This window comes from Lonchura striata, chromosome Z (genome assembly GCF_046129695.1).
Source record: "Lonchura striata isolate bLonStr1 chromosome Z, bLonStr1.mat, whole genome shotgun sequence".
Classification (NCBI taxonomy): Eukaryota; Metazoa; Chordata; class Aves; order Passeriformes; family Estrildidae; genus Lonchura; species Lonchura striata.
Window position 1 is genome coordinate 480,409 of NC_134642.1, and position 26,020 is coordinate 506,428.

Consider the following 26,020-nt stretch of genomic DNA (forward strand, 5'->3'; position numbering starts at 1 on the left):
TCTGTTTGCTTTAGGCAGCTGAAAGCCAGACACAGCTTTGTGTCAGCTGTCTTGGCACAGATTTTTCCAACTGTGAGGAAGGTCAGGATCAGTCCCAAAGTAAAGCCGTATCTGGGCAGCCCAACACACCCCTCTGGAAGGAGGCAGAGAGGACTCAGAAAACAACAGCACCATTTTACCTGTCTGCAGGGCAAGTTCCACGCTGGCACATGTCCTGACCGGGGAACTGGGCTGCAGCAAAACAACACTTGAGACAAATCCTTCCCGTAAACCTGGCGTTTGGTATTCTCCCCAGCACCACTTAATACCACAAGGCACTTTCTAATTAGAGATCAGGATTTTTTTCCCCAAAAGAGCCCAAAGCTTACCTGAGAGGTAAACAAAACAGCATGTGAAAAAGAACAATTCAGTGGACTCACATTAGTGGATGTTGAAGTTTTTTCCTACATACCATGTGCCTGGTTTTCTAGAGCAGTTTTAATATACAAAAGGCAATGAACCTGCAAACTGTGATCAAGATAATTCCGCAGTAAGAGAAGACAGCATAGAAAAAAACGAGCAAAAACTCAGACTGAAGTAGGAGGAAAACAACAACTAGACAACTAGAGGATAAGTTGCAATAGCTGTTTCTATATTAACAGTGCTACTCAGATTCCCTCTAGCAAAGTCCAACAACAACTTTGCTAGAGTGACATCTTCCTCCTGCACTGAGGGCGCCTCTGCATATTAACTGATTCAAAAGAAACCAAAGAAAAGCACAAACAAACAAGCAATCCCTCCACCATCTTTAAAAGAGAAAAAAATGCAGGAGTTGGTCCTGCTACTGGAGGATCTCTAATTGAGTTTTGCAAGATAAAAGGGATGATGCTCCAGACAACCTAAACAGATTCTCAAAAACCTGAAGTCTCATATCCACTTTAAGGATCCCAGAAGCTATGACCCGCCCTGCAAGGAGGTTCTCAGCCTCTCCTCAATATTCCAATTTAACAAGCAGAGCAAGTGCTTTTGCAAATGTTTGTTCCAATTTTCATATGCATGAAATATGTACACATACATATGCAATGTTAAAAAAAATTAAACCACCTCCTCAGTTAGTGATGAGGTCTACCATATGTACCACACGTATTCACTTTTGCTGACTCCTTGTATTGCAATTTCGTCCTTTATTCCCAAGTGTGCAATGTCTAGGTAAAAAATAAGTTAAATTATTACAGCAACAGTGAGGTGAGCTCTCCTCATTGTCCACCAAAAAATCAGATAAAGGACTGCTTGGCTGGGCACAGCCTGAGACTCACAGAGTACCAATTACCTGATGCAGGTTTCCACCCAGCCCTCTCTGAAAAGACTCTACAAAAATATTAGGATTTTGGTAGTTTTTTGTTAAAAAGCCAGGGCACAATGACAGAGATCACTAACCACAGAAGAACTCTGCGTGAGAAGACCCGGGATCCAAACCCAAAATAATAAAGGGATCCCCAGCACAAGCAGAGAATGGGATAATGAGACAGACTGGGAGGATTAAGAAGTGGGGATCCGACAGGGCAGACAGTGGGGCTGAAGGATAATAAGCATACAGCTGGAGTCCTAATTTTCAAGTAAACAAACAAGAGCAAGCAAAGCAGGGTAACAAGACTGATCAGAGCCACAGCACAGCTCTGAGGGACCCGAGTCAGGGAACCAGGCACACACACGGCAGGAGCAAGGCCCCCTGGGGAGGAGCAGGGAGGGAACAGGAACGAGGGCCTCCTCCAGCACCCATGGCTGACCGACCACGGACACCCTGCTGGATACCTTCTGTGCAGGAAGTGAACACCTGCCTGCAATTTTTGTGTTCCACTGATTTCCCTGTGTTTTGTAAAGCACATACACTAAGCTGCTTTTTGAAGCATAGTTGGAAAGAGAAGTTCAGATCATCCCACAGAGACATGGTCCTCTTCTATTTCAACCTTGTCTGGATCATGCTGAGCCTGGAAGGTGCTCCAGGTGCTGCCACTCCCTACCCTGGGTGGCTCCTGCTTCCAGAGGCCAGGCTGCACTCAGTGCAGCCCCAGGGCTGATGCTGCAGTTCCATTCCTGCCTCTCTTGGGTTTGGCACCTACAGTGCAGAGCGCAAGTGGGAATTCCAAGCAGTGCCATCCTGAGCACTGGGCCTCAATCCATTGGCAGGCTGCTGGGAATGTGAGGCTGCGTGGGGATGGCGGTGGGGCCGGGAGCATTTTGGCAGCTCCCTGTGGACGTTCCGACAGCTGTCCCTGCCCATGCTCCTGTCCTGCCCCCAAACACGGCCTCCCCACTGCTGCAGCAGCCTGCCCTGAAGGGCCTGGTTACCTCTTAGTGCTGAGCTCCACTGCGCCTCACGTCCACACCGACTGCTGCTTTGTCCAATCATTAACATGAAGCTTACATATTCCTGCCTTCCCAAAACATGGCAAAGGTTACAGACTTCTCCTCTTTGCTGAAAGATAACCTCTACACAGGTTCTGTTCTCTTAGCTGCAGCTCACGGTGCCATTTCAGAGGACTCAGCTTATTTAGGTGGAACCAAGCTGTGGAACTGGAAGCCTATTATAGATCAAAACCCAGACTTCATCAACAGTGAACAAACCTCAGTTCACCTCAGAAAAGGTGAAAGAAAACTGCAGCGAGCTCAGCTTCAACAGAAAACAGATGTATTTCCAGATTTAGGAGATCTTTGTATGTGTATTTATCTGTCTTGTTCACATTTTGTTAGTTCTTTGTTAAACACACACCACATTCACTTTCTCTAATTGCTCTGGAAAGCCAAGTCATTTCTAAGACCCATTAAAGCACTCACATAAAGAAAACTTATTAAGTTCTCCCCTTGGATTAGTAAAATACCCTGGAGCTGGGGAGTTCAGAGAAGAGATGTGACAGCAGAAAGAATGAGGGCCAAACACAGTGTCCTAAGCTTTCTCCCCCACAGGCAGGGTGAAACGCCCGCTCAAAGGGTGATCCAGATGACACAGCTCAGCCAGCACCAGATACACTGACACAGAAGCGCTGTAAAACCAACCTGAACAAGCTTTGCAATACACATCTGTATGCTCTGAATGCACAGAAAAGAAATCCACAGCAATCCAGCATGGTGCAAGAAGGAAAGCTGCAGATGTCAACTTCCGACAGGACAGACAATCCCATGACACGTGTAGCATAGGCATTGAGAACAGGCTGAAATAACAATCGATGGGGGTATAAAATTAGAAGGTTGACTCGTTTAAATGAACAGACAAGTGTGAAAGGCACAACGGCTGGATCAATGCAAACCAATATTTGAACAGCTGTCACGCAGACCAGCAAGATCGAACATTTAACGTGTTTTTCCGAACGTATATAAAACCGTCCCCGAGTCCAACACCCCGCGGCGGGCAGGATTTTTGCGGCCCTATTTCCTGAGCCGCACGCAGCCCGTGTGGGACGCCAGGCGTGCCCCTGCAGTCACGGCACAGGCTCCGCGCCCGCCCCGAGCGCTGCACTTACCGCGGACCCCGCGCCAAGAGCTCCGCCAGGCACCGCTGCTCGCCCGCCGCCTCCGCCCACACCCGCGGAAGTTCAGCGACGGCCGCAATAAATGACCGTCGGCAAGGCAACGAGGGGAAAGGCCAGCGAGCTTGGCTTTCACCTGGAGAGCGCTTCACCTGAGTCACGGTGGGGGAGTGTCGGTCGGGTTCAGCCTGGCTATTTTTTTCCCTTCTCTCTGTGTAGAGACATTTTTGATTCCAACCCACGATAGGCGCCAGCGAGGTAAATTTCCACTAACTGCGAGTAGAGAAACCAGATCCCACTGGAATGTTACCTGCAAGTAGAGACTCTGTGAATCTGGTTTCACCCGCTTAGCACCTCATCTCTAGTTTCATTATATCTCAAAGTTTGCAAAACATAACATACTAAAAGATAACAGATCTTTAAGTCAGTGTTTTGATGGCAAAACAAATCTAAATGGAAAAGACAACAAACCTTTAATTCAATGTTTTAACTGTGGCACTTCTGCCTTCCTGAATGAAAACTCACACACAGCATCCTGTGTGAGCTACACACACACAATCACCCTAACACACACCGCTCTTAAATCTCCCCATTTGGGGGGGGGAAATCAACCGGGATCTGCAGTTCCAAAGCCAAATCAAGTATGTGTCACTTACTCAAGGGCCAGTGTTAGCCACAGCAAGCCCAGTAACCATGTTATGCTTCTCCTAAATCTCCCAGCAACTGAAACCAAGTTCAATGGCAGAAGAGTTGTGCTGTTTCTTACTTTGATTTGGTGGATTAAACCAATCCACATACAGCTGAGTGGGGAAAAAAAAGTGCTTCAGGAAGCAATTCCATATCACCCTTTTGCATATTCCCAAATTGGCTTATCCTGTTCTGACTGGCACCTGCCTAACATCAAGCAATGATGGGCAGCCCAAGAAGGAGAATCCAAGTGGGGTGCCCTGTCTGACAGGTGTCACCATCACCCTCAGGAAAGGCAGCTGAGAGCACCCCAAGGAAACAGCTCGATCTCTGAGGACATCACAGTGACTTTCTGAAGGCCATAGCAACAGAATGTAGAAAGCCTCCCCTATAATTCCTGCAGTATCTTACCAATCTTGAAATTGTCAGTGGCAATTTTGCCAACAGTGTTTGATAAAATCTCAGCTGTGCAATGCAAACAAAACCATGCACCAGGGCTATGACCCAAATCTCCACTCTCCTCTGCAAGCTCAGCACAGAAAACAAACTTAAAAGGTCACTCGGTTACAACTCATCTGGCTCAAGCAGGGACATTAAAATCTCCTTTCAGCTTCACCACAAGCAGCCTAGGAACCCAGCTCAGAACTTTGTCCTTGCATGTGTTCATCACATTCCTCACCAAATCCAAGAGTAAATCAAACTGTTCTTTCTCTTACCCACAGTTCTCAACCCTCGCTGCAGGATGCAATGTATTTGTAAAAACCCCATTATTTTCTCAACAGATCACAAAATTAGAGCAACTAAACCTAAAAGTTTTTGGACAAAAGAAGGCTATACAGTTTGGATCATAAAGAGCCTCCTGGCTGAAATGCATTGGTCAGTTCATGGAGCATACCTGGTCCTCCAGAACACTCCTGGCCAAGCAAGGATTCTCACAAAGAAGGAATCACAAAATGAAGCAAACACCAGTAAGCATTAAAAGAACTGCAGAGTTTGAAGAACTATGGCATTCATAAGCTCATACAACAGAAAAATAGTAAATGTTTTACAATAGTGATTTAGGTCCTATTTCAGACTCTAAAGAAAAGGGAATATATCCATGTTTTCCTTGGCTGGAATGGCACACTCAGCAGCTGCTCCAGAACAACACAAAGGTTTTTACCTTTCACTAAGTGAACCTCTGATACATTTGTATCTTAATTATTAAAAAAAAAAATTAAACATCTTGAACTGGTGTCTTTTTGATCTCATGAAATGCACTACGCCCTTAACATTCAAACTTTTTTAAAGTGAAAAATTATGCCTTACACTTAATACAATAATCTTCATTTTTCCTACGTGAAATGGCACACAAATGCAGTGTAAGGCTGTATTTTAGCCAAGTGGTCCCCACAAAAATGCACCGACATATCCAGAAGCCTCCATCAGCGAGCAGCAAACATACCCGGTACTCCCCGCCCCAATTCAGCAGCGATGTTCCTCTGCTTAATGCTATTCCCAACTCGGGGCCAGGCCGGGCGGGGCTCGGAGCAACCTGATCTAGCGGAAGGTGTGGCAGAGCACGCAGAGCTCCCGTATCAAACGGGGGAAGTTGAGCTGCATTCACTCCAGTAGCCCAGCTAGTTGCCAACGGATCACACAAACATGTTTATGTAACCACGATCTATATTCTTGTTAGATATTTAATGATTCCAGACCATAAACCATCAGTGGCTGCACTATTTAATGACAAAACACACATACAATAAAACCGTAATCGAACAATAAACTCTGATTGGAGGCTCATTTCTAACCCAGATAACTTCAGGGATCGATTCCACAGCACACACCCACAGCCCAGAGCTGCACCACTGGCTGTTTCACCTGGAGAAAAATGAGACAGGGAGCTGCTTAAACAGGCTTTGCTGGAAAAACCTTGAGAGCAGGAAAACGATGCCAACTGAGAAGAAAATGCCAGTGTCACTCCTAAAACCTGAAATTCCTCCGAACTTCTTCAGCCTCAGAAAGACACAAGGCTCAGGAACCCTGTGTGAGGGACACAGCTGGCGGGGACAAGCCAGGCTGGGAGAAGTGTTTGCCAGAGAGAAGAGCTGGTTACATTGCAATTACTACGGGACACCAGAACCCACAAGTCACCTCTTTTAACAGTGTCTGATTGAGGCAGTGCTCTTGTTACTGTTCCACAGAGGCTGCAAAAACGGATTTACTCGTGCCTCAAGGGCAAAGGGTGCTGGAGGCAGAAGCAGAGAGGCTGACGGAGGTGGGTTTGCTCAGACTGGAGAAGGCAGTAACTCCTAATTCCTGTGGATCACAGCCTGACATCTGCAAGAATTCAGCCTGTACTTTTCACTTTTTAGCTGTTATAATAGCTTACCTGCAGTACCTTTAGCTCAGAGCAGAAGTTGGGAATGTCAGTTTTCAGAGACACTTCATTTTCTGACACAGTTTGTTTTGTTGCATGAATCATCCTATTATCCAACCAGAAATTAAATTAGATCTTCCAGCTCTTGGCTGCAGTTAATAATTAATGTTACCATATGAGTTTCCAACCTCCCCTGGTGAAAAAATTCTTCCAAACACATTAACATTCACACGAGTGGTGTTGTCAGTCACTCCAGGAGTTCACTCCTTTGGCTTCTCTTCTTCATCTTGATCAAGTTTCATTTTTCAAAAGAATAAGTCATAGCCTCTAGCAGTACCTCTTGTCCATTAAGGCTTTGCTCCTCAAGAATTTCACATTTGGGGGAAGAATCACTCCATTACAACCCCTGCCCAGATTAGGGGAGAAAAACCAGCCACTCAAACCAGTGAAAAGGTCAAGTCAATGGGGAAGGGATCTGCTCCCACCAGAAACATCACGTGTCAGGCTTTTGGATCCTGCTTGTAGTCCTGCAATTTCCAACCTACTTGCACACCATGTTCTACCTCCTTCTCCCCCTTCCTTTCCTGCTCACTTTACAAACACAGCAGCCCTTGACAAAGCTTTGACTCTTTTTGTTCATTATGAGTATTTATTTGTCATATAAATGGGATAGCTTAGGGCTAGTAGGCTCTTCCACCCAAGAACTGGTGTCTCACAAAGAACAAGAAAACTTTTCAGTCACTTAGCCATACTAATCCAGGCTTAAGGCTGACTAGATTTTGGGAACTGGGCAGGAGCAAGCACAGCCCCTCCTGGCTGGAAAGACAAATCCCATAGTAGAAGTCTTCTTCACTTCTTCTCCAGTGCACCCACTGACATACAGGGATATGTTACGAAAAGCCAAAGATGAGACCAGAATTTAAGGTTGTGTGAAAAATAATTGGAGTGGGAAAAAAAATATTAACAAGAATATGCCCAATGCAGGAGACTGAGTAATTCAGCTGCAGAAGCTCTCTCCTATGCATCCATGCATTGAAGGTGCTTTTGAAGAGGAAGAAAAGTAGGTACTAATTTAAAGGCATTTTCTTCTTTTAATGGAATATGCTTATCTTTTACACAGTGTAAAAGAACAGACTAAAGAAAAACAAATACAGTGATCGTGATACTGAGCACTTTCTCAGTTTGTATCAGTAATTTCTTCATATATATTGATAGTGGAAGGCTTGGAAGGATTTCAGGGAGGGTTAGAGTGTTGCTTGCATTGGTTGTTGGATTTGGAGTGGCCATTTGTTTTGTTTTTGGTTGTATTGATTGTTTATGGGAAATTCCTTCAAAATTTGTGAAATTCTATCAATACATGGATTGTTGCAGGACCAAGCTCAGAGATTAGCTCAGTCACTTGTTCCCAAAATGGTACTTGACACTGACTAGACTAAGAAACACTCATTAAAATATTCACCACTCATTATCTAAAACAAAGGCTGCACTTTGTGTCCTGCCAGGCATTCTGGATGCAAACTGGGGCTCAGTGCCCCAGACAAAAGGCACATTCAGAATCCATGTTTTGCAGAAGCGCTGCAATAGGGTCAGTCATTCAGCATCTCAGAGCAGGACCTTGTCCCGGGGAAGCACAGATGCATGTTCCTCAAAGAGGCAGAACAGGAAGGGAGCAGAGGGCGCAGCAGTGCTGAATTCCTCAGGCGAGTTGCAGGCAGTGGATCGGCTTCCACAGCAACCAGCTGCATAAAGAACTACTGCTTCTACCTGCTTATTCCTGACCCTGTATCACATTGTTACCTGCAGAGATGATGAGGTACACACGGGGCTGGTTGCTCCTGACACCACAAGGACTTTTAGAGAGCTCAGTCAACAACCTTGGGAATAAAGAACAGGACTTTCCTTCCAACAACACCAATGCATATTACAGTGACTGAAATACAGGAGTGAAAAGCTCTTGGGATCACACAAATTAACACAAGTCTGAAGAACAAACTCAGTTTCCTCCAGGCAGGTTTAAATGAAGTCACATCCCCTTCCAGAAGTAACAAGATGATCTACACAAAGTCCAATTCTGCTGCTAAATGGTGACCACGCTGCACAAAGCAAAGGGGAAAAAACAGCTTGGAGCTGCAGAGCCCAAACTGCAATGGCACAGAACTGCTTCCTTTAACAGGCTCCCACTGGAGATAGGCTGGGGCTCCAAAACAGCATATAGCTTAACACATTCCATGTGATGTATTTGTTCTGCATGCAAACCCATACTGCAGCTGCTTATACTGAACACAGCAAAATCTGCTCTAAAGGTCAGAAAACACTAATGCTGGTAAGGAACTTGTGGCACTAAGAAAAGTGCTAAAGTGGTCAGTGAAAAAAACTGAAGTTCCCAGGCACAGCAATGCCCTGAGGGCAACTAAATCAAACCAAACTGCCAACCGGGGTCAGCAGTTTGGTTTGTGAAGATTTAGTCTGTGTTAAAGCACAAGACCCAAAATATGAATCAAGGGAGGCTGTGTTGAGATTTATTCAGCAAGCAGAAAGTTTGGTGCAGAAAAGGAAAAGAACCCCAAACCTCCTGGAAATGCTGTGGCATCTGGGTAATTTCACACAATTGCTATAGCACACAGGTAACTGTCCATTCCCTGCTGAATGCCACCCAAGACAACAAAGAGCAGCATTCTCCCAGCTCAGAGAGTGTGTTGAGAGAGAGAAACCAGCCCTGCACACACAGACAGCACCACTGAGGCAAAGTCTGTTTTCCAAGTGTGCTGAGCTCCTCCCTCATCCCAAGCCCTGCAAGGAGCATGAGCGAGCACGGATCATGCTCTTGCAGTCTTGGCAGTGCCTCCTAACCCAAGGAGTCAGCCTGGCACGCAGGACTAGCTAATACCTGCTGAATCCCAGCTTGCTTTCCAACACAGGCCGCAGAGATAACAGGAGCAGCTCCAGCCCTGGGCAAGGAAAAGGCATCAACACACGTGGCACAAATCACAGCCTGCTTTGTCAGAAGGAAGCCTGAAAGTCACTGGCCTTGAGAAACAGCCTGCCAAGGAACAATGCTACGGAACAGGTGTCCTGCAGAAGGATATATTCTCTCTTCCCAAGCACTTTTATAATGAGATATAAAAACCCAGCACAAAACTCCAATACCCAGACAAACAAAAGAACTCAGAGGGATGCAGAGGAAAAGTACTATTTCCTCCATGTAGCCAATAACCACCAAGATATGGGAACACATCTAAACCAGAAAGAAGTCCCAACACAACATGTAAACTGCCCAAGATGCAGGGCAGCAATGAGAAAGAAATTACTATTATTTACTCTTCTTGCAACTCTTTGCAACTTTATCCTGTTTTGCTTTTACAATCTCAGAGGCAGCATTTCAGCTCAGTCACTTCCCAACTTGCCCACAGTCCATCTCTGCAGTAGCCAGGCCAGAGCTCCCACTAAACTGGACTAAGCTGGAATAATGAAAGATTCTCCCAATTAGTCTTTACCAAGTCATTGCTTAAATGCAAAAGGATAATTTTTATTTAATAATGAGGGCGCTGGCCAGCCCAGCAGACACCTTCACTGGCACACAAAGCCCATTATGTAATCTGGTACTATCTTCTGATAGGAATATCCAATACTTCGGTATCCAGCGCAGCAAAGTGCTCTCTCTTCCAACTCTCAGTGCTCTGGACACCATTTTTTCAGCCTTCCCTAAAAACAAGTGAGGCCAGAAAACTGTAAAAACCAGTAAATCAATGTACTGTCCTATGCTGTCATGTACCTCCTGACCCCAATGCACCTTCCAAGCACTGAAAACATTTATGGAATATTAGGAAGGAGAGGGGGAAGGGGAGTTTCTCCATGAAAAAGCTTTCAGAGGTGATCATACAGTGCAGGTTGTCCTGTCTCAATTAGCCACAATCCTGTCTTTCCATCTGGCTAGAAGACTTGAGATGTCTCAGAAAGAAAAATTTCCTTAGTGTCATTGAAACAGCAAGGATGTTCCAGTCGGAGCGGCATCACTCCAAGGACTGACACAACATTAAAAAGTCCCCTGGAAACTGCAGGGAGTACCATCTCTATCTGAGAGCAAAGACTGCAACAGGAGATCAGAGATGAAATCCAAAGGTCAAGAATTGCCCCCATTGCTGGGCATAAGCCGCTCATAGTAAAGACCTCCACGCTGGCCCCTCAGTGTCTGCTCGCTCTTGAGTTTAGCACTGAGCCCCAGGGACACAAGTGAGAGGACAGTGGGCAGCAGAACCGAGACCACCAACCATGCCCACAGAAAACACAAGACCCAGGTAAATGCCAGAGCGAGAGGAATTCGGGAAGCCCCAGTAAGAGCTGTAAACAGCTTTTACCACACAGAGGTCCTGGATTTTCAGACATACTGCATTCACAGGGAGCACAAACACACACACAGCATGTGCTCCTCCTGACCAGCTGTCTTCCCCATACAACCTGTCTGGACCAAAGGCCAGCTGTGGGAGGCAGCGTTCTGCCAGCTCTGGCCTCCAGGACGGGGACAGTGCCCCAGTCCTTGGCGTCAGCCTATCCCCAGGGCAGCCCCAGTGCCCAACACCCCAGAGACAAGCCAGCAGGAGATGCCTTGGGGAGCCATGTCAGCCCCAGGACACAAGTAGAGCCTGTTTCACCTCCTGATGGCAGCTACCGCAGGTCACACATCCAGCAACACCTATGTGACAACCGTGGTGTCCACCAGCCCTGGTGTACAATTCCAGGCTGGGGGATCAGCTCCAGCACTGCCTCACCTTCCTAATAAACATCAGGAGATTCTAAACCACCAAAACCAGACAGTTTTCACAGCAACAGTTAGCTCCTGTAGCACATTCCAGTCTTATCAAAGGCTAGATAGATATACATGTGCTCCAGCCTGCAGTGACACCAGGCTGGGGACCCCAACTTCACTTCCCAGATGCTACAGTTCTGGCATCCAACACACAGAGGTGACCAGAAGTGGCAAGTAATAAGTGATTTCCCTCACCAGGTACTGGCTGCAGCAGCCATTTCAGCACTCACCTCTGCCCTCCCACTCCCACAGGATCTACTTCCTGTCCAAGTTTTGGGAATTTGAAACAACAAATTCACCCCCTGTAGGGCACAGACACTTGAGAGCTGCTGGGAGCCAGCAGCATGCACTGGCCCAGGATACAGGTGCCTGCACTAAATTACAGATGATCATCTCTCACTGGAGTGAAATGAAGAAACACAAATATAGGTACAAGTAGCTCAAAACTGAACTGACCAGACCCAGAATAAAATGACAGCAGCACTAGGGATTAAAGGTAGAGTCTCATGATGTCAGCAGCCTGAAGAAACCGCTCAGGGTTTTACTAAATCAATTCAAGCACTGTTAAGAGGCATTTAATAACAATGTAAATTGAAACAGTGATTAAAGCTGTGACTGAAATGTTTTAAAACATGCACCAGTTCCAAGCCAAATTTTGGACAACATTCTAAGGAAAAAAGTGACACAGGTAGGAACATGATATGAGAAGGTCACCATAGGACTTGAAAACACATTAGCTACAAACTCCAGCATTCTTAACTCTGCAGACTTTGAGGCTAGTCACTAACAGTTGTGAAGGGCCCTGGTTCCAACAGCTTCCAAAAGGGCTCTGTCAGGATCTTGCATTAGGAGCATGCAGGAACATGGTGACAAATGACCTGGCAGGTAATCCACACCCAGCCTGTAACTATTTAGCACAGTCTGCTTTACAATGTTTGACTTTCAAACTACAACAGAAACTAGTTAAGACATAACCAAAACCTGACTGCAACTTGATTTGGCACAACCTCTAGTACAGCTGCAGGATATCCCTGGAAAAAACAACTCTGACCTTGCTCCCAGCCTGGTCAGACATGCCCAGCACAGGACCTGCAGAACAGGGGGGTCTGCAACCACCTGTCCCATTCTGGGGTTCCAGAGTGGCACAGCCACCACCCTTGGGATGCAGCTGGCCCTAAACAGGAATACATAAAATCTCAGCCTCAGCACCGGGGAGGAAAATGCAACAGGTTTTTTATCATGCTAATAAGAATACAGAATGAGAAGAGCTTCTGGATAAGAGAGGTAACAGGAGCATCAGGATAATCCACCTCGTACAAAAAAGAAAATTTGGAAAAGATATCTAAGTGCTACTGTAAAAAGAGAACAATCCATTCAGGTTCACTGCCTGTTATCTCTCCTAAAGGCCCACATCCAGCTCTGGTTTCCAGACCTCCAGCCAGCCTCCCTGGTGCCAGGGGAAGTCTCTCCCTGTTCCTGCCCAGCTCTCAGGTCGCTGCACCTCCAGTGAGCACTCAGCAGAACTGCTGGAGTCCTGATGTCATGCACACAACCAGAAAGCGGCTTCTGAGGAAGGAAAACACACCTCTGGCACTCGAAGGCTACCAGTGCCCTGGGAATAGCTAGTTTTTAACGAGAATGCTCTCATCTCCCACAAGCCTCTTAGCAAGCATTGTACTAAGAGCAGAGTTTAAAGAAGCACATCCATTGCTCATCACTGCACAGCAAAGCTGTCGCTTTGTTAATGAGGCTGAATCAGCACAAGCACAAAGCCCAAATTCACAGTTTTGTCCACTCGCCACTTCTCGCCCTTACCACTCCCTTCACCACAAACAATAGGAATGGTCAACTCAAGAAATCTTTAAAGAAAGGTTAAAAACTACACTTGTTTGCTAGGGAATTCATCCATTTAACACTCTGCTTTTAGACAAACTTGCCAGACTCCATCAGGGTCAGGATTCTAGATAAACCTCTGGATTCATGAGACCCACACAGCCAATGTCACAGCTCACGGCCACCAAAGAGCAGGTTCCCTACCCTCCCTTCACACACACACCTCCACCACCACCCCAGCAGCTCATGCCACATACCTCTGACTTTCATCACCTTTCCAGAAGTTACTGCAATTCCAGAAGTTACTGCAATTCAACAGCCCTGCAAAGAGATGGGATGCTGTCCACGTCCACTGGTAGTCCCAGAGTGTACAAGAGAAAGCAGTATCTCTCTTTCAGCAGGGCAGATCCACTGCATTTGTGTGGGCTGCTCCAGAAGGCATCAGCTTCAACTCCCTCTGCTGAAGATCCTCAGCACAAATCAGCACCAGCTGAAGAAGATCCTCAGCACAAATCAGCCCCAGCTGAAGATCCTCAGCACATATCAGCCCCAGCTGAAGATCCTCAGCACATATCAGCACCAGCTGAAGATCCTCAGCGCACTACACACCCAACTGTGCCACAAGGGCCCAGTGCTAAATAGACAGTCACAACAGGCAGCCCTGTAGTACATCCAATCCATAAATCCACATTTGGTTCATTTGAATAAATCAGGCTAAAGTACCTCTGATGGGAGCAACCAGTACAGCCTCATTTCCAGGCACCTGGGCTTTCTCCATCGCCCATGGTCTCAGCTTGGCCTCCTCTTACCCACTCCAAAACCCAGCCCTTCTGTGTGGACTTCATTTTTGTCCACATGGCTTCCAGAGCAGCACGCTCCAAACCTTACATCCAGTGCCACCAGGAAGAGGCCAAAAGCAGATGTTCCCCACCACAGCAATTTCCAAACAGACCATCCATGAGGGAGTTATCTCAGGACACCTTCTCCTGCACACTACTCATCACCCTCATCTCTACAAAATCCTGCCATGAATTCGGTGTCATCATCTACATAACATAAAGACGCTTAAGGAGAGTCAAACTTTGAACTGCTTTCAATTAAAAGCAACACAGATTACAGGAATATACTTCCACCCTCAAGACAGGATTATTCAACACTAGGATCTGCCAAAGGAGAGAGGATGACACTGTTGTGCTCCCTGTTCCAAATTGTTCTGCTTCTCTCCAGCAGATAAACTACATGCAAACAAGGAAAACCTGACTTGAGCTGGCAGGACACAAATACAGCCACACTGATCTGTGCAGTGAGGCACAAAAATAAGTTGCTAATGGCAAAGCCCAACTCATTCATGAAGTGATTCCTCAGAATAGCCAGTGTTCTCACAACTGGAGATGTTTATTTCTATTACAGACAAGGTTCCTAAATCCTAGAAATCAGGATTCTGACAAACACCTATAGCCTGCCAGCAAGCGGGAATTATGGTCAAATGGAGAGAGGAAAAAAAATGAACAATTACAAATATACACACCAAGTCTGTTGCCCAGTCAAGACATCATCCAGCAGACATAATACATCTCAATGCATTCTGTAATCCATCTCAGAAATCAACTTTCTGGATTTGTTTTATTGGGACTTTGAGTTGTTTTTTGTAGGTTGGCCTGTTTTTAACTATTTTAACTGCAATTAGGTTCCAGGCCTGTGCAATTTAGCCACATCTCTTATTTTAAAATTAATTACTAGTTCTCTACAGAAAACAATCCCTTTCCTAAGGATTTGGTTTTCTTCTTTCTGGAACGGCAGAGGAAAAGACAGCGGAAGCAGGGGAAGGGAACACTCCAGCACTAGAAACTGGGCAGTTTAAGAACACCATGCTGGAAAAAGTTGGCATGACAGTGTTTTGGATACTGCTGAGAGCCACAGTTCCAGTCCCAGGTAAACCCTGTCAGGTGTTAGTATTGACCTGGCAGTAACTCCAGTCCTGAGCTGAACATGCCAGCAGTAAAACCACATTCCTTCCTCCCAGTGCTCGAGCTAGGAGTCACCCAACCCGTGCCACATTCCTCCCTAGCTTACCCAAAATAACAGTGTACACAAGATTACACAGCATTTCTTTCTGCAAGGGACAGAACTGCCCAGCAGCACTTATACTGCTACAGTAAAGCCCTCCTATTCAACACAATGAAATATTTAAGAGGAAGTAGCAGTGTAAGCAAAAGATGGAGAAATTTATGGAAGTTAATGAGCTTTCTTGTTTACCAACACCAAAATTTAATTGTAATTAAATCAAGCTACTTCTGCGCATTGCTATCCCATCTACAACTTTCTGTTGACTGAAGTTGTTGGATAATCCAGCCCTCACTGCTATTACAGGGCCTGGAAGTTTCCAGCTTGCTCACAAGTCCCAGTTTATATTGCAGAGTTTAATTACGCAAAGGTCTTGGCCCCATCCAATATTCTGGGACTGAGAGGTTTTCAATTTGGCCAAATCCAACAGAAATCAGTAAGCTGCCACCAGGCTGCACCCACACCACCACCTCTGATGCAGCCTCTGGATCCTAAAGCACCTGTACAGGCAGCCCACCTTGCACCTGGAACTGTCTTTGGTTCAGAAAGGATAAGTATTATATAACACAGAACCTTGCACTGGCTGGAGACACAACTGCAGCCTAGAAGCTGCAGGGGTGAACTCTTCCCACAATATCCTAAGGTTTAACACAGATTCCCTTCGGATAATAAGCTCATTCGGCACTCGTACCATGCCTGGTGATGTTTGCAAAACAAAACACAAAAAATCTCGTCAGAGACCTGTAAACCCTAACTCCTAGTGCAAGCTGTGCCCCGGGGGTGAGGTGCCTGCTCATCAACAGGTGTGAGGCTCCCAGTCTATGTTTGTTTCCCAGGAAAATGGCCCCTGTGCAGGAGCAGAGGAAAACCTCGAGTTCCCATTTCCCATTACACAGTGCCCTCCAACGGCCAGCCCTTCACATGAAACCCATGGCATGCTTCCCTTCCCAAAGGCAGGAGCGGAACCACGGGTTGCACTAACCTGCATACCACCCTTAGAGGACAGACAACAGCCAGGGGAGACAGAGCCATCTCTGAATGGGGTTATAGCTAAAACTAACATTCCTTGTCTACCTCATGTTCATACAAGCCTCCTTCAATGTCTTTATATTCATTTTATAATAAAACTAGAATTTACTTAGTGTCAGCACTAGTGACCAAAACATGCCGATAATTCATCAAAAGCTGTTTTAAAATGCAGGCTGTTATAAAAATCTATTGACCTCCTAAGAACCACAGCCTATTTTGATATTCTGCCACACAAGTAGATATGCAAGCCCTGTCATTTATGAAATACTTCCTTACCTGGACTTTTTAATCATCATTTAAGGTTTACATGCTATCCCTGAAGCTAGTGCACTTCAGAGTCTATAAAAACAATTCAGGGTCAATAAAAAAGTCACTATTCTGAATTGCTTATTGCTAAGACACTGTCAGTGCTGTGACCAAGGGAGGCCCCTCTCACACTCAGATAGCAGAGTGAGGCTTTTATGTAACTGGCAGAGCTCTGATTTAAAGGGTCTATGTTCAGTGGTAGTGACAAAGGGTGCATCTGCTCAAGGAACTCAAGGTTTTCTTCACATAAAGCTTCCAGGTTTCAAGAACACAGTGGGTTGGGCTGGAGCTCATGGGGCCAGGGGTACATCCCTGGGCAGACTGGCCCCCCGCACCGCCCCTCTCCATCTCACAGCTGAGGAGCCACAGCAGCCCAAAAGCTGCTTCTCCAGCACATCAGGGCCCTGGTAGCGCTCTTCCAGTGCCACAGTGCCCGGTGCTCCAGTGCTGCTCCAGGAGCTGAGCTGGGAACCAGTGCGATGAAGGGACAGGGCTCTGGAACCCCTCCCAAGCACCACTCCTGGCAGGGGCTCCGTGGGGACAGCCCGGGCTCAGGAAATATCGCTGGCTGTGCCAGCACAGTGCAGAAGCCAGGTGAGCTGCAAGGTACAGCCTCACCACCGAGACCACACAACAGGAAACATCACCTGAAATATAACTGCAGCCATCTACGACGCTGACACTGCCCCAACAACTCAGCATTGCCATTACTTCCAAAGTTTATGGTTTGCTTCGAATGCAAAGTAGAGAAATCTGGCCCTGAACTCCCACATGTCACTGCTGTTACCAAGTCCAGGGAGGGGGGGAAAATTGCAGCCCTTTTCCTCCCCAGCAAATCCTGCTGATTATGAGAAATAACATCTTCTCAAGGCCTTTGCAGCCCCATCTCATGGATCCGTTAACATGACACTCGAGTAGCCGGAAGGAGACACCCTCAAGGGAGATAATTCCAGAGCAACAAACCCATCAGGAACATGTAAACACGAGGCACAAAAGCCGACCTTCCATATGCCTCAGTCTGAAACAGTTTGCACAGACAGTTCATCCATCACAGCACAAGCTGCATTTCACCACAGCACCACTGTGGCAAATCTTGGCTTATTCCTTACCTTGATGTCAGATCCAGCACAGGTGAGCCTCTGCTTTACAGGAATCCATCCTGTCCATAGGAACCATTTCCATCATACTCAGAGGTGGGTTTGTTTCCCTTTCCCCTAAGTGTGTCTCGGTAAAGTGAAGCACCACACTGGCTCCTGAGGTCCTGACAAATCCTTCAGGATTCACTCTTCAAGGACAAGGCTTTGCCCAGCATAGCACACCAGAACTAAGATGAAAGGTTAGGCTACAGTAACTACACACAGAATTATTTATTTTGAGGCATATGGGATTGTATCTCACACATTGTGATATTTTTCAGGAACCTAAGATCCTTTAGACAATTTCTAAGGCATGACAAAATGTCATCTCAGTAGGAAGCTTCTAATTCCAATTGACTCAATCATAAGTCACAGAAGTTGAATAGAACTTGAAAAGAGAAGAATGCTGAAACTGCAGAGAGCAGTTTCACATATGAACCGCTTTTCCCCCAAATATTTTAAAGTATAAAAAGACACTCTTCAAGGATCTTTTTTCTAAATTTCCCTTTTTAATTAAAGCAAACAAGTTCTGAGGAGCTGCAAGTTTTGCTTCCATCCAAGGACACTAAGAAAGCAAAATATTTGTGGATTTGTGTGGGCAATATCTGACTCTCAAGAAACCCAAGCTGAAGCAAAAAAGAGGTGCACTTCATTCACAATTATCTTCCGCTACGAAGGGCTGTAAGTTTTTATATACACTGTTATTTAGAGATTGCATGAAAGCACCTAAACTTTCAGGAGCCTGTATAAATATTATTTCACAGAATCACAAAGAGGCTGAGGTTGACACAAGCCCCTGAAGATCACCCGGCCCACCCCCTGCTTAATCCAGAGCTGGCTGCTCAGGCCTGTGTCCCCATGGTTCCAAACAGCCCCAAGGATGGAGGTCCAATACCCTCTGGGCAGCCTGGCCCAGTGCTGAGGTCATCCTGACAGTGAAAAACTGGCAGGGTATGAATCTGATTTACAACTCATTTTAACTAATTAATATAAAACACTTTACAATTCAGGTTTTCAAGGAGGCTGATCTATGAACACAACATCTGCCATGAAAAACTGCAAAGGTTGGCTCATCCCCTGTGACTCAGTGAGCCCCAAATCCCCAAAAGGCCTAGTGTTCCAACACCTATCAGAGACCTTGGGCAAAACAGAACAATTCACATGGAAGGCAGCCCTGTGAACCACAGCTACCCACAGGGATAAGTGCAGGCCCATAGTCTGCACACGCGCAGCCTGGGCCTGCTCCATGCCCACCACACACACATCAGCTGTGCAAGCAGGAGGGAAGCCTGCGCCTCTGGTCTATAGGAGATTGCTGGTTCTCTCTCTCTGGAGAGCCACTCAGCAAGTCCAGCTTGCATGTAAATCACTGCATTTTCCAATCAGCAAATGTGCCAGGAGTGGAAGCACTACACAAGGCCAACTCAAAGCCCTCCAAAACCCATTTACAGCAGATCTGCAAACTGCATTTCAAACCTAGGCAGAAACAAAGGAAATGAATAGGCTGAATATGTCCACATATGCCACTCAGCCTCTCACAGCTAATAGAGCTCTGCTTTCCAAAAAATGATGAGCCAAGTCCAGGCCAATGCTAGAGGGAAGTCATTACCCACACAGGCCAGCATGCAGAGAACTGCCAGCACACCCTCCTCAGCCCACTTGAACTTCACCTTTACCAGAGCTTTCTTACAGCCACCCTCCTGAGAGAGACCATCCTCCCCTCCTCCATGCTCTCTCCTCCACCCATTACTAGAGACTCAACAGTGGGTCAGGCTCTCAGGGCCATGAAACTACAGCCCAACAGGCTGTATCGCCTGCACCCTTCTCCTCGCCACCCCTCCCTCAGCCCCTTTTCCCTCCTTCTTCCATCCTATTTCCATTTGTGTAGTTTTAAATGGTTTCTGCTCTTCCTGAGAAGTGTCCAGCATCAGCAGATGCATAGCAAAGCAGGAACAAAGCACAGTCTGCTGTCCCTCAGGCAGTGTGGCTGTGGTCATCACTGCAGCTGTGACATCGGTCACTGCTGAGAGACCAGAGCTGTTCCTTTCCCAGCAGCTCCTTTTCTAACTGCTTGGTTTTACCTCGGGAGATGACTGACAAACACATCTCCTCACCCACCGCTCCACAGGCCAAGTCCTCAGCACCTGCTAGGGCTGAGCATCATGGCAGGAACAGCCCCTGCTGTCCCAAAATCCCTCCACCTCCAAGCCAAGGTGAGAGCAGCCAGCAGATTTCTCCCTGTATCCATTTCTCTTTAGCATTCTGTGCAAGTACCAGCATATGTCAAGGCAGGAGGCAGGGACAAAAGACACAGCCAAGCGCACGCAGAACAGAAAAAGCAGCAGCCAAGCTCCAGCATGATGTTCTCAGCCACCTCCCTGGGACCTGGCAGGGTGGCTCCAGGTTTCCCTTTTCCTCACAGATCACACGTGCTAATAAAAGCACAAAAGCACCTCCAATCAAATGTCTTGGAATGCCCATGCTGGGACAGCAAACCCCACTGCCTTTAGCTGTTCCCTAAGCCTGTGCAAAGCCCCCAGCAGGCCAGGAGCAGGCAAGATGAGCACAGGAGCGGGCAGGATTACTGCAGGCCCTCCGGAGCAAGTAGGGCCCTGCAGATGGTCCTGCAGTGGGCTCAGCTACCTGCAGGGCAAGGCAATGCACCGGAGCTGGCCCAAAGCTGCTTGGGGACTGGTGCCAGCCAGCTCTGTGCTCACACGAAGGCTTATGGGAACAAACCAGGGAGGAGAAGGTTCTCCTCTGCTGTTGTGCTCGCTATCTACATCACCCAATGCTCCTGCAACGCCCTCTCCTCTCCCCTACCTTCATACACATACAGAGCATTTGCAATCACTCTGCTCTCAGCTTTATAATTTAACAACAACAGAATGACACCCCCCCTTATCAAAACGCCCACTCCTGCCCAGGAACCTCCTTCCCAATGAGAATTAAACATTACAGTCATCCAGACTGCCGCTAAAATACACCAGGTAAGAAACACTGTCAGCTTCACAGAGCAGATGCTTTTAACGTTTCTTCTAAACCACAAACAGACTGGCACATCATCCGTTGTGTTCAACCCCACAAAACCAGAAACAATGCTATTGCAATTACTATTCACTCCTGTAAAAATAAAATATATACGTGCGCTCCTAACAGCCCTGAAACCGCAGCCCAATAATGCAGCCGTGCCCATTGCTGATGCTCTATGATCCTGGCTCCTAAGAAAAGGAACCTGACCAAGGCAATGAAACAAAAAGGGCATTAAGTAAGATTTTTAACATTCACCTAAAGTAAACGGGACTGTTCTAATGCTTGTACGATTAGTTTGATTCTGCAGCAGACATCTGCTGATAAAGCCGGCACGCGGTGATTAGTTATCGCGGGTCCTACCCCGCTTATCAGCTCCATCTGCACTGGGGCCAGGCTGTGTACGACACGGTACCCGGCGCACCGGCCCGGCAGCCGCTCCCCGGGGACACCGGCAGCGCGGCGGGGAGGAGGCGGAGAGGGGCGGCCGCCCCCGCCCGCAGCACCGCCGGCCGAGGCTCTTTGTTCGCCGCCGTCCCGGCCGAGGCACCCGCAGGCTCCGGGCGGCCGCACCTGCCTGGGGTGCAGGCAGAGCTCCCCGGGCCGGGCCCCCGGGCAAGCGGCCGCTGCGGGCGGGGCGCGGAGCCCTGCGGGGCGGGCAGCGCTTGCCCCCCGGGCCGGACGTCGACCTTCGCCCAGCTCCCGAACCTCCGCCGCGGCTCCCGCCGACGGGGCCCCGGCACAAGCCCAACCCAGCCCGTCCGCGCCGACCCACCTCGTCCTCCGAGAGCCCGTACACCGGTTCCGCCGCCGCGGTCGCCATGGAGCCGCTCCCGGGCCCGCCGAGCCGCCCGCCGCCGCCGCCTCCTGCTGCTGCTGCCGCCGCTGGCCCGCGGGCGGCGGAAGGCGCCGGGAGCCGAGCCCGGCGGAAAAGGGCCGGGGGCGGGGCCGCCGGGGGCCGGCCGCGCTGCCGCCGCCGCCCGGGCCGGGGCCGAGCGCGGCCGCAGAGACGGGGAGCGCCGGTGGGGCGGGGAGAGCGCCGGGCCGGCCCAACGGCGGCGGGCGGGGCGCGGCACAAAGCGCGGGAGGAGCCGCGCTCCGCGCCCGCACCGCCCCGAGGGACGGCCGTGAGGGGGCGCGAGGAGCAGCCGCGAGAGCGAGGGGGGAGACAATGGAGCGTGAGGGAGAGGCGCGAGGGGCGTGAGGGAGAGGCGCGAGGGATGCGCGCGAAGGGCGCGAAGGGCGCGAGGGCGGTGCGTGAAGGGCGTGAGGGGCGTGAGGGAGAGGCGCGAGGCATGCGCGCGAGGGAGGGGCGCGAAGCGCGTGAGGGGCGCGAGGGAGGGGCGCGAGGGATGCGCGCGAAGCGCGTGGGAGGGGCGTGAGGGGCGCGAGGGAGCGGCACGAGGCATGCGCGCGAAGCGCGTGGGAGGGGCGTGAGGGGCGCGAGGGAGGGGCACGAGCCATGCGCGCGAAGCGCGTGGGAGGGGCGTGAGGGGCGCGAGGGAGCGGCACGAGGCATGCGCGCGAAGTGCGTGGGAGGGGCGTGAGGGGCGCGAGGGAGGGGCACGAGGCATGCGCGCGAGGGAGGGGCGCGAGGGATGCGCGCGGGGCCAGCGGTCGTGTGTGGCTGGCGCCCTCCAGTGGGCGGGAGCGGTAGCGCAGGTGCTGGGCTGCGAGAGCGCTCCCCGCGCGGGCCCGGGCCGTGTCCCGGGCCGTGTCCCGGGCCGCGTCCCCGCGCGGGACCGGGATGGGCAGGAACGAAGCCCCCGCTGCTCTCGGCTCTCCGGAGCAGTCGGAGGTGGTCGCTCACTGTGACATTTCTTCCCTCACCATCACGAGTTTTAGGGAAACCAAACACTGTGGGCACTTGGAGTGAGGGCACTTCTGGGCAAAATCAAGTTCTGCTTCAGCTCTAAACGAGCTTTTGATTTGTTTTGTGCGCCTGAGCTGGCTCTGTCCCCAGCCGTGCCCCTCCCTGCGCTAATCTCCTATTTTTGATCTCTGGCAGTACGGTGGTGCTTAAGTGGAGGCTGTTGAGGGAGTTCAATGGCAGCGGTGCCCAGACACGTTTATGCTCTGCTATGTTTGCTTTAGCGTGCACAATGTTCCCAGAGGCACGTGTGGCTACTGGCACGGGACAGATCTGTCACCAGAGCCAACACAAGGCTGTTCTGGGCGCTTCAGACAAGTGCCACTGGCTCTGGCTTCAGCAGCCCGCCTCTGTGTGCTCAGGTACTTTGTACCACCTTGTGTTTCACAGAGCTGAGCAGAACGGGGAAAAGGAGACCCCTTTTTCTGGAGACATTCCACAGCACTAGGCCAGAAAGTGTTTTTGCAGGCTTTCCAAAGCCCTTTCTGGGGCAGGAAGGATGTGACCTCTGCCCAGACAGCAGTGCCTGGGAGCCGAGCACGAGCTGTTAAAGTCCAGCCTGGGGAGACATCAGCCTTTGCACTGCCACGGGTCCCTCCTGGCCATAAAACACACGTGCAGTGCTGGGCAGGGCCAGGCAGGGGCTTCCCCAGCAGCACGGCCAAACTGCTCCTGTTTGCCTGGCCAAGGCCAGCCCTCGGACAATGGAGTCCACAGGAGTGCCTGGCACCAGGCTCGTTCCACAAGCCTCTTGTCAAGATAGATCCAGTTTGGTTCCCCTTTGTTCCAAGCTCAGCAGACCATTCCCAACTCTGGATGTTGCTTTGCCCCCCTGCTTTACACTCACCTACTTGGTTGCCTTAACAGAAGCATCTTTGCCCCCGCTCATCCCCTGGATACCATGGAGAACCAGGATTTCAGGAGTCCTTTCGTTCAGTCCATAAACACAACTCAGTTCTTTGCTTCCCATATCTTTCTGTGCTGATGCCAGGAGTTGGAAACCATCGTTCTATCCAAGAATGTTTGTTTCTGAAGGGCAGAATGAAAAACAAACAGTTGGTACAATTCAACAGCTCTATGTGGACTGTAATCTCAGCACGGTCAAGATGGTGATACATGGAAATCTCAGAATCCAGATCTTTTCTGCAGCACATGTTCCTGTCCCTCTAAAATCACACATGTGGCTTTTTCCTTGCGCCTCACAGCATGTGGGCAGCTTGTGGTGCACAGTCAGCCAGCATTGCCACCAACAAGTGCTCCTCAGGGAAAAATACCCCTGTACAGGAGCAGAATGAAAGGATCTCTGAGGCCAGAGCAGAAAATTAGCGCCACTAACAACTCAGGTGGATTGCAAAGCTTTAGTATCAAATCCAGGCTGAAGATTTCTTGTTTGTTTGCCTTACATGCTACATGCGTAATTCCTCTTTGGAATTGTGTTTACAGTAATAGATGGCCCTGGAGAGATGTAATTCATGTGATAATGCTGACATCAGAAATCTCCAGGTGCAGCTGGGATGATTTATACTGGCCTCTTTATAGAACCAAGCCCCATGAATTATTTACAGTTTTCTGAGAAAAATAGATTTAGTATGTCTTACGGCTGGCAGTTCTCCATGGGAGCTGCGCTCCGTCCGCCTGTGCAGGACAGGGAGCAGTGGGAGTGGGAGGATGCAGCAGCCCCTGCGAGTGGTGCATGCAGGAGCAGCAGCTGGAGCAGGGGCAGGCTGGCACCCGGGCACGGGGCATGGGGACAATGTGAGGCTCGCTGGGCCAGATCTCCAGTGGCTGCCTCACCACTTCCCTGGAAATTCCAGGCACCCCTGGTACAAAAGTGTTACCTGAACGTTTCCGTGTGTTTCACAAGGAGTCTTCTGAAAGTGCCGGTAAAACACCTGGTGAAACGCTCACCTGGTGAAAGCTCAGCCCTCCCCACTCCTTGCAGCCATTCTACACTGCCAAAGCTCAGCCATTTCCAGTATTTGTGGCTGTTCTTTGTTTCGCTGCTGGACTTAATTGTACCAGCTGTTACCCAAATATTGGGAGATGCTACTTAGAAGGTCACTGTAACATGCCAGTAGAGAGACCTTACCCTGTAAATCCCCTGTACTTTTAATCATCTACTGACAGCAGACACAAAGAGAATCCAAATAAACCATGATCTTCCCAAATACAGATGGTTTGGATTTTAGAGAATTGGCTTGAACAGATTAATAGAGCCCCAACCTAAGCAGAAAATGCTCTTTAGGAAATGAGCTGGATGCTTCCAGCTCACAAACAGCATTATGAGAGCAAACTGCTGCCAGAGGCTGCCCAGAATGACTTGCTTTTTGCTGTTCAATTTATTATTTATTTGGTCTCAACATCTCTGGTGAAATACAAAATGGGAGCACAGAGGTGAAAATCACCCAGACAAGGCTCCCTTTGGTTTGATGTGGCACCAGCTGCACATGGAGTTTGGTAATTCCTGTGTCTTTTACGTGATTATTGTACTTCAGTGACTGCCAAGGGGTATTTAGAATGTTCTATTCACGCTGTATTACTCATTCCAGTGAACTTAACAAATCATAAAAGTATAGTGGCAAGGTACAGATTTTATCTGATTGGCTCTTTTATCGTGGTTTAAAACAGGATTTCACGATTTCTGCAGAGGAGGAAATAAAATCTGCATCACACTGGGCTGAAATGAGGCTGTGCACAGACACACCTCAGCATCATTCAATATTTAATGGTGTTACTTAACAATTTTTTGCTGAAAAAAGGCTTTTCCCACTGCAAAGCTTCTCGCTAGTGATGATTTTTCTCCTTTCTTCTGGAAAAATTTCATAAGAAATGTTAATATTTTATCAGGTTGCTGTTGGACTAACATAATTGCCTCTGTGTTCTCAGCATATACCTTCCTTGAAGCATTATTGAAATGGCTGGGGGCTGAGCATGGTTCAGAACACAGAAAACTAGTAAAAGATTAACTATTTCAAAATTTGTCACTATTTTATAATGTATTATTGGGAATGTCATAGAAAACTCATCAAAGCTGTAAGCCAAGTTGAAACAAGCTCCCACAAAACATAAATTGTTAATTGTTGCTCAGTTTCCAGTGACGATATAACACTGCAGGCATGAGCAAGAAAAGCAAGATTAACCCTGGAGAAGTCGAGAGAAGCTCTGTGTTCCTGGCAGCAATTGGTCGTTTACAGGAAAGGAAAAAACCAACATTTTGGGGCTATTTAAAGAGTAATAATAGAATTGCAGGAGGTGTGGTGCCACAACACTTTGGACAGGGGCTGCTAATTGTTCTGGAAGGCTTTTGATATAACAGTGGCCTATTTTCCAGACAATTCCTTCCAGCTCCCAGTCCCCCGCAGCATGGAAGTGTTCTGGATAGTGTGGGAGTGGAGG

At 48.6% G+C, this 26,020-nt stretch overlaps 1 protein-coding gene across 3 annotated transcripts in view; it reads right to left on the minus strand.

The window, feature by feature from the left end:
* The window catches only part of NEDD4L (NEDD4 like E3 ubiquitin protein ligase), a 78,542-nt gene extending 56,898 nt beyond the window's left edge, over nt 1–21,644 (minus strand). For all 3 annotated transcript variants that reach the window (XM_021545354.2, XM_021545352.2, XM_021545351.2), the window contains exon 1: nt 21,530–21,644. In XM_021545354.2, coding sequence (XP_021401029.1) covers nt 21,530–21,577 — 48 coding nt within the window. In that variant the 5' untranslated portion in view covers nt 21,578–21,644. The remainder of the gene's footprint in view (nt 1–21,529) is intronic.
* Between the last annotated feature and the right edge of the window lie 4,376 nt (nt 21,645–26,020).